The 9,398-nt window shown below is 37.1% G+C and overlaps 1 protein-coding gene across 1 annotated transcript; it reads right to left on the bottom strand.

Moving 5' to 3' along the window:
• Nucleotides 1-2,171: 2,171 nt before the first annotated feature.
• On the bottom strand, nucleotides 2,172-8,946 carry TM4SF18 (transmembrane 4 L six family member 18). The gene is made up of 5 exons (XM_084530311.1): nucleotides 8,517-8,946; nucleotides 6,551-6,640; nucleotides 5,751-5,893; nucleotides 3,590-3,770; nucleotides 2,172-2,332 (listed from the first exon to the last, which is right to left on the bottom strand). Exons 1-5 carry the CDS (start codon nucleotides 8,691-8,693, stop codon nucleotides 2,318-2,320), a joined length of 606 nt encoding a protein of 201 aa, XP_084386437.1. The 5' UTR covers nucleotides 8,694-8,946; the 3' UTR covers nucleotides 2,172-2,317.
• Nucleotides 8,947-9,398: the final 452 nt, after the last annotated feature.

The raw sequence follows: 9,398 nt of genomic DNA, 5'->3' as shown, positions 1-9,398 counted from the left end.
ATATGAGACACAAGCCTGTGTTAGAGAAGAAATGTAGATTCATATGACACAATCACAGATGAAGTAGAGACAACTGAACCTTGTCAGTGTTTAGGTAAAGCCAATAATAAGATTACTATGGAAAAAGCTGTGAAACCAGATACTTTGTGTCTTCTGTCAGCTACACTCAATATTTTTCATTATCAGAGACAGATATCATTGGAAAGTAGAGAGGGCAGATACAGGAGCAAGAAGAAGGGTTAAGTGTTTCCAGGTGTAACTTTCAGGTATTTCATTGCTCTTATCTAGCATATTAAAATCTACCTCAATAGATTCTGTTTGCCTAAAAATAAGCCTGTGTTTTTCCCATGACTGAGATGGAGTCTGAACAGAATAGTTAATTTATTTGATTTCCTCAATGAAACGGAGCTCTTCACCTTAGAAACATTTTACAATTTTAGCGTTTTTCTGCTCTGGACGTATACCCCACACATAGTAGTTTTTATCCAAATAACCAAAATCTTTTTTCAATCCTTAACAAAATAAGCAGCTCCATGGTTTATAAGCATGAGCTCAGCAAGATTTTCCAAGATATTTGGTAGGAATTAATTGTTAAGTTTTTGTTTATTTGTTTGCTGTCTGTCCTCAAGCAATATCCATAAATCCATAAGAATGTGGGATAATCATTTAAGTTGTGTTATAATATGACATATATTTAAACCTATGGAAAAAAATGTGTAGTTCCACAGTCCCTATTTTGTCATCATGCCTTTTTATCATTTGCCTCTGAACATCCATGACACCCTGAAGTGTCACCCAAAAGACTAGATACATTCTTAACCATCAGTAATTTCTTTATTGCTTCATTCAACTTAATAGAAACTAAGCAATTAAGTTTAGCTCTATTGTTCAAATCCTACAGGAAGAAATCAGTTTTCCAAAATATTTGTCAGAGGAATATAAAGGCAAAATCTCAAAGTTATCTTGAAATAGAATTAAATTACTTAAATGTTCTATTTTTTTTTTCCTAAATATTTTATCCAGAACTGTTGCTTATAGTATGGCTTACACTTCTAACAGTGCAAATTTAATATTCAATTTTCATATGCCTGAGCTCCATTTGTTCTGATGTAACAAGGTTACATGCATTACTGCTAGTCTGAAGCATGTCGTTTGCCTTCTGTGTTTTCACTCTCTTGAAGATAGAGTGCAAGATCAAATGTTGCCCAAGCAGCTGTAGATGAACCATATGTCCACTTTATTGTGAATCCCTGAATTTCCACGAGGAATGAAACAATAATTCTTTAGCTGCCAGTTTTAAAAAGATGATTTTTTTTCCCTCTGATTATTATTGGCAGGAATGTTAGCCTTCTCTTGCAGCAAAGTCAGGGTATTCACAAGAGTACTAATAAACTAACACTGGGTGCTCCCAGTGCAGGGTACCTTCCTATATTCCCTCAATTCCCATAATGCTTGACTCCTTCCCCCTCTCCAAAAAAAAAATAAAAAATAAAAATAATAATAATAATAATAAAAGTCTCCCTCCAGGTAGAAAAGAAGAGGCCCAGTGCACCTATTAAGCCATACTAATTAGCATATATGACTTCAGAGTGGTGTATCTGATCTTTAAATCAGGCCTGGATGTCTTTCTAAAAGCCTTACCTCAGCAAGACTTGCTAAAATTTTTCAGTGATTGATTTGTGCAGTTAATAAGCTTCTAGGACAGAATAGGATAGACTACTGCCTTTCATGACCATTATGGTCTGTCTGTAACTAAACTTAACCATTTAGAAACTTGGCTTCATCCAATAAACTAATTCTCAAGGTAGAATTCCTCCAGATATAGTGGAATTTGAATCAGGCCGTATCATAACAACAAATACTCACATGTTCTAAACAAAGACAGGAGGAGACTATAAAAGTAGTTTTACTGCAGTTTATTAAAAAAAAAAAAAAAAAAAAAAAAAAAGGCAGGCTTAGGACAAAAGCAGTTCCATGGTATTTAAACCTCCCTATTGTCAGAACAAGCTGGAAGGTAAGAAGTGAAGAGTCGTGGCTATGCACAACTGGACAGGTTAGAAAACAGCTTTTCTTTAGGAAATTACAGATGTCCAGTATTTAGTCATCAAACCATTCAAATACCTTCCTCCACAATACAGACATTCTAGAAAGAAAGACTGAAGACAAAGATTTCACTTGTCTTTGCAGCAACTAAATCTGCCATCTTAAATGCTGGGGAAGCCATTTCTCTCTCTCTCTCTCTCTTTTTTTATTTTTTTTTTTATTTTTTTTTTTTGGTGCTTGTGTGGCAGAAGCAATGAAGATTTCCTTGCCATTTTCAGAGAATCCCAGCCTGAAAACAAACAAACAAAAAAAAGGAATGAAGTGGAAGACTTGCTTTTTTCAACTCAATTTAGAAGTTGTTTGACTCTTAAATATCCATATCCAACCTAAATTCAACATACATTCAGGGCACAAGAGGTGACCCTGCTCTGCTCCCACGGGAAGACATTCCTTTTGACTTCACTGAAAGCTAGGTTGGTTTTCAGGTTTCTTTCTCTGGCAAGAAACATGTTTTTGAGAGAAACTGCCTCAGGCCATGACCTCATTATAGGCTGCTGTTATAGTCAAGTCCTACAAGCAATGCTTCCTTGTCTGCTTGTCCAAGGTCCTCCATGGCACTCACAGCTTCTCTGAACATGCTGCTCAGCACCGTTCAAGGACGCTTGCACTATGTAGTCACTGCCATCCTACCTGCCCTGGCCTCCCCACACTGCTTCCCAAAGCATTTGCAAGAAAGCTTACATGTTGAAGATACCCCCCCCCACTGTGTGTGGTGTCAGGTGTGTATGTGTGTGCGTGTGCAAGTGTACATATATGTGTGTGCATGTGGGTGCACATACATGTTTTTAGGGCGTTGTTGCTTTCCCTGACCCAGAAATCTTTCTTGAATGTTCTATCAACACTGATACTGTTAGCTACATAAAAACCCTGAAGGCTCTTTCATTCGAGTGCAGATGGACAGGGAGAAGTAAGCATCCCTCATTTCACCTTACCTCCAAAGTCAGGGAAAGTGAATGACAGTAGAACACATCACTTAAAACTGGTGTGCATCAGTCACTTGAACTCTGGAATTTGAACTAATTCTTGTGCCAAAGCAGAGCCCTCTCAGTTATCATTTCAATAACCTAGTGAAAATACAGTAAATACTGATGCCTGGACTGTAGTAAGTGCTACTTACTATCTCGCATCTTCTTTTTGCTGTGAGATCTACACATTTATAAGAATGACTTTATATTGAATGCTAGAAGAAATATGCTCAGAAGCCTCTGCTGACATGCGAGTAAAATTTTATTTTTATTTTTGTTTTATTTTATTTTAATTTCTATTTTTAATCCCAGCCTCAAAAGTTAGAGTGAGCAGACAGTCATCCCTGTATAGCACAAGGATGCAGCAGATCTACTGTCAGTATATGTTGTCTGCTCTTAATATGCAGTGGAACAGAGAATGCATTAACCGGAAGACTACGTCTTCTATTGAGAGAAATTGCTGAAGCTAAACTGACCTTGTAGATGCTGAAAAAAGAAGACAGCCTCAGGTCTTTTGTTACCTGAACAAAAACAGAATAGGTCCCACAGAGTGTCCGTTTCAACTCAGCAGCCACTTTGAGAAAACAGATGATCAACTGCAGTCCACTAAGAGCTATCAGAATAGAGAGTAAAATGATGTTCCATTCCACTGCATTAGCAGGTTCAGTGCACTGTGACCAAGCAGAGTAATCTGTGAGGTACCTATTAGAGAAACAGCAATGTGAAGCAAATTAAATATGGTGTATGCAATTATATTTAAATACACATTATTTTAACTTTCCTATATAGAAAACCCATACTGGACTTTATATGCTTAAGCTTTAAGAGCCAGACTCTGGTCTTTCATTACACCAGTGTAAATCCTGGATAGGTTTGCCAAACACAGCTGAATAGAGACTTATGTACCTCACATACACCTGTTTCATTAATTTCTCTGTTAGACACCCAAGTGCTTAGAAAGACACTGCATTTTTGTTTTTCCAAAGGCAGATGTCGGTCAAGGGAAGCAACTGTCCCGCTTTACTCTGCGGTGGTGCGGCCTCCCATTGAGCACTGTGTGCAGTTCAGAGCACCACCGTACAAAAAGGATGCAAAACTGTTGAAGAGTGTCCAGAGGAGGGCAACGAAGATGGTGAAGGGACTAGAGGAGAAGACGTATGAGAAGTGGCTGAGGTCACTTGGCATGTTCAGCCTGGAAAAGAGGAGGCTGAGGGGAGACCTCATCACAGTCTACAGCTTCCTCACGGGAGGGAGTGGAGGGGAAGGCGCCAATCTATTCTTAATCACCAGTGATAGAACCCGTGGGAATGGTGTCAGGCTGAGGCAGGGGAAGTTTAGGCTAGACATCAGGAAGAGGTTCTTCACTGAGAGGGTGCTCACACACTGGAACAGGCTCCCCAGGGAAGTAGTCACTGCACCAAGCCTGTCGGAGTTCAAGAAGCATTTGGACTGTGCACTTAGTCACATGGTCTAAAATTTTGGGTAGACCTGTGTGGTGTCAGGAGTTGGACTCAATGATCCTTATGGGTCCCTTCCAACTCGGGATATTCTATGATTCTATAATTCTATAACAGCTTAGTAGGTAGTATTGGTGATAGGAGGACGGTTGGACTAGATGATCTTGTAGGTCTTTTCCAACTTTGTGTTTCTATGATTCTATGACTTTCCTTTTATTAATTTAATTTTAGCTCTAAGTTAAGTCCAGATGAACTCCCAAATTACATCATTCTGATCAGTGCATGCAACCTTGTAAGTGTCACTACATGCAAATTCCAGTTTTTTTAGAGCCACACTTTGCATCCTTGAGGATCCTGTATGTGCGTGATTTACATGTGCTAGTTATGCCCTTTTAACTGTGAGACATGCAGTAGCCTGGGGTTTAATTGCAAGAAGCTTTGTTAGAATCACTTGCTCAGTGATGCTGTTTTTTTCCCCAACCATTTGTAATTGAAAGCCTCTGACAAATTTAATCCTCAGTGCATTCATCTGCAGCTGGAAGAGCCTGACAAATATAACTTGAAAAATTCAAGTCTTATACAACCTTAATCTTTTAAAGGCAGAATGTAAAATCTTGTGGAAGCATTGCCAGAGTACACATTTGAATAAAACCTTTCATGCTTCTAGGAGTCTGGGACACCAACAACACTTTGTCTACCTTCCTCAGGTGTGTTTTTTTTTTTTGTTTTTTTTTTTTTTTTTTTTTTTGAGACATAGCAGCTCTCTGCAAAACTTTCCAATGATCAAACTGCAGACTTTTGAGTCTATTGGAGTTAAACAGAAACCTACTAAATTATTAAACATAAAAATTCCATCTATAGTCTTTGAACCAAGAACTTGAGGAATTTGAGACAATATTGAGGAAGTATCCATCTACACTGAATCTAATCTTACATTCTTTACTTCACATGGTTGTGACCATCACCAGATAAAGAATGCTTGGCTAGATGGACCTCCAAGTTTGATCAGTACAAAGATTCTTATATTTAAGCTTTTGTTATAAGGAAGCAAATACCTTTCTTTGAAGGTTCTGGTGCTCACTGAACAAGCTGAAAAACTTCACTCTTACAATATAGGTCTTGTGTTCAAGAGATTGTGCCATTTTATGTAAGGTTCTGAGAGAATTTGTCTGACTATTTTTTTGATGAACAGTTTCTTCTAGGAGTTAACACTGATGTTTCTTACCCTCCAACAGTATTTTTGAAGATGTAGTCCCATCCATTTGATGAATTGCAGAATGGGCCTTGGATCAATCCCAAGGTAAAAATGATGCAACTGTATCCAGAGAAAGCAACTCCAAGCAGGGCTAACACAATTGAAATAAAACTCTAAAGTAAAGAGAGAAAAACATTACTATACGGGCAGTCTCCACAGAACATACACTCATTCTCCCTGACCAGCTTCTTCCTTGAGGTTGAATTTCACATGTGGTTGCCCCACTCTTCAAAATTCAGAGAGAAAAATACCAAATAATGAACAGTAAACATACATATGCAGAAGAAAGATTAAGGCAGAATTTATGACAGTTTTATAACTCTCAGTTAAATTTTGTTTGGGGATCTTTTTAAAACTTGTGTATTTGCAAAATTGTATCTCAGTATGCTAGAGGAATACATGCCTGCATTAAACATATTTGCATCCCAGACAGTACATATTGACCTGTTACTAGAAAAAATAACTTCCATATAATACAAACAAGGGGATGAAACTATTTAGAAGGAGCATTCAATTAAAATTCTACTGCATTTTATGTTTTTATTTTATTTTACAAGGATTTTTGTTTGTTTTTCTTCCATTCTGCATATGCATCAGTGGGATCAGCTGCACATTCTGTGACCTCTCAACCTGACTTAGAATCCTTCTCTGTGAAAGAAAATGGAACCAGAGCAGAAGAGAGCTAAGAAGGATGTACTGGAAACACAGGAACAGGAAGATGCCAAGAATAAATGTTGATTAGGTACACAAAAAATAAAAGATAGACTCACCCTGTAGGTTTTATTACAGCTCTCACTCTGGCAGCACTGATGGAATGCACTACACTCCAGAGCTATGAGAATTACTGCCAAGAGAAGAATCTGTAAGGGCACATTATAAAGTGAGTAAAATGACTGCAGATATATTGAGCCAAATTCTCTCTGCCCTAATCAAGATGAGAACTGTATCTCTTATGCGCTGCTGAGATTTTAAATCTGCACTAGGAAAGCACCAGAGACCTGGTCTGTGTTCACTAGATTTAATAATAGTGTCTCCCATCCCAGTGAAGTGTTACTAGCATGGACACAGCTATACTAGTGAAACTGAAACAAACAAACAAACAAACAAAAAAACAGGCTCACAAATGAAAGATTTAATAACAATGAAAGTAAGGATATCTCATTGATCTAGTCACATCAGTTCAACAGCTTCTTCCTGACAGTTATGTGGATCAGGATGTCACTTCCCTTACCAACGCAGCTATGCTAGAAGTCAGTAGTACAAGCCTAAGTTTGATTCAGCTGGAATTTGCTTTTCTTTCTTTGTAAAGTACGCATACTGTTTTTCTCAGAATATTTAAACCTGATTATTTAAACCTGATACTAGAAACACAATAAATAGGATTTGGACTCCAGAACCAAAAGTTGCTACTCAGAAAGGCACTGGTTTGAATGGATAAATATAACAAGGAAGAGTTTCTGAAACTGTTTGGAAAAACAAAACAGATGGCCCTAGATTTGTCACTTATGAGGGTTGGAAGTTAGGAGAAAAACACAAGAAGAAAGAGCTAGGAGTTAACTCAGAAATGTAATGGTATCAATCACAGCAGCATTTTAAGTAACCCATTGTTTGGAACTACATAAAATGCCATGAGCCACCAGAAGCTTTGCTGACATTAGGGTTTTTATCACTGGGATGAGCTCTAGCAAAACATGCTGCTAGCACATGCATGCTAGCACAACACTATCTTCTCACATGCTGCTGCCCTGTTTGTAACAGGAAAATATATACATCATTAATAAATTGGTAATGATCCCAAGGCTAAAAATATTTCAAACTATGAATGTAGCTTTTGCAGTTAACTTTTTGTTAAATTTTCAACTATCCTTTTGCATTCAAATTCTTTCCCTGAGAGTTTTTTTCCCTTTTTTTTCCCTATAGGGAAAAAGATTGTTTTTTTCTTCTGCTTTAGGAAGAATACATACTTTTAAATGAATACTTCATGTTTAAATACCTCTCACAGTACAGGAGCTTCATAAAACCACCTTATTCATGCACGTTAGCTCTTTAAAATATGGGTTGTGTAAACAAACTTTTATCACATTACTACTTTCTGTTCCTGAGGCTACAGTTCTTTATGAACATAGTGAACAGCATAAGTAGTAGGCAACTTTATGTTAATTTATTACTGAAGATGAGCACATTACAAATATAATGGAGAAAATCCAACTATGCCAGGCATAATGAGACTATCTTCTGTATTTAACCTAACAACAGTGAATCTTGATGTACTGTGAACTGTAATCAGTCTTCTAAATACTGGACTGTATACAGATCTTAAAAACATCTGAACAGTCATGACAGGCTTTTTTTTCAGATTTTTGTTTTGCTTTGTCTTGCTAAAAGAGCTTTAATTCAAAGTCCATAGAGGATTATATCAAAATAGTTCCTGACTCAATAATTTAAGTGTAAATTACATATAAACAAAAATCAAGCAGGAAAACAAAACAAAACAAAACAAAACAAAACAAAACAGCCTTGCAAAATCACATATATGAAATTAAATAGCATATGTAGCATGTCATTCAATATAGTCATAATTTATTCAGTTTGATCAATTTTTTCTGTCTGCAGTATTTTGACAATGAAATCCATTTTCCCTTTAAAGACACAATTACTTTGCTGCCCCTTAACCCAAGATTATTTGCAGTTGAATTGCAATTCATTAAAAAAAAAATCCATAAAATCAACACTTACCATCACACCTGAGAAACAGATCCCTTCGAAATACCACACATAGTTGGGAAGCTGGAAACTGGTGGCGTATGAAGCATTCCCGTTAGGGAAGTATAATAGGACATTAACAACAATACTCCAAAGTGCAAGAGGTATCAGCAGACAACTCAAACAACTTCGACATGCCTCTAAAGCCATTTCTCAAGAATATTAAAAGTTTTGCTCTTCTAAGCTAACAAAATGTTACAAGGTTTTAATTATGAAAAGCGTTCTGGACCTCCTTAGTTTGACTCAGTCATTTAATATACACAGGGACCTGGTGATGGGTATAACTCCAGTGCTAGAGAAGTGCTTAACTGTTAGCAGAACAATAGACAAATATTGCTGTCTAAACTTTTTGAGCAAATGTCTTTAAATACCAGTTTCCTTTCTCAAAGATCCGCCTTAGTGATCTTCCTAATGAACCATGTCTAGAAGTTAGACTCAGGAAGGAACATCAAAGATCTCATTTCCTAGAGACTGCTTAGAAACACACTCCTCCTGAGAACATGGATTACTGTGTAGCTATTCTGTGACACGAGGCAGATTTCTCAGCTGTACTACAGCACATTTTTTCCTACTTTAAATGGAGCAGGGAGCTGTTTGATGAATATGTCAAGCCTCTGCACAGAAAGGCAGCTGAACTTTTTTTTTTTTTTTTTTTTTTTTTGTGTGTGTGTGTGAGATAAATTGCGCTTCTCTTAAAAAAAAATAGTTATTTTATTCTGTGCTTATACTTGAGTACATCTGGCTACAGATCTGACCTAAGTACGTGTGATTTCTTGCACATGACAAAAGGTCTGGGTTTTTGAAATGTGCTTGTGACTTTGAACTGTGAAAAGCAAATCCCAGGCACTTTCTCCG

This window comes from Aythya ferina (assembly GCF_964211825.1).
Source record: "Aythya ferina genome assembly, chromosome: 9".
Classification (NCBI taxonomy): Eukaryota; Metazoa; Chordata; class Aves; order Anseriformes; family Anatidae; genus Aythya; species Aythya ferina.
Note: the sequence above shows the minus strand (reverse complement) of the source record. Positions and strands in the feature narration are given on the sequence as shown.

Excerpts from the sequence above, each read along its gene's own strand:
- TM4SF18 (XM_084530311.1), bottom strand. The coding sequence starts at position 8,693 with ATGGCTTTAGAGGCATGTCGAAGTTGTTTGAGTTGTCTGCTGATACCT. Across the intron at positions 5,894-6,550 it reads GCTGTAATAAAACCTACAGG|AGTTTTATTTCAATTGTGTT; the intron begins GTGAGTCTATCT and ends TCTTTACTTTAG. Across the intron at positions 3,771-5,750 it reads TTCAAAAATACTGTTGGAGG|GTACCTCACAGATTACTCTG; the intron begins GTAAGAAACATC and ends TTTCTCTAATAG.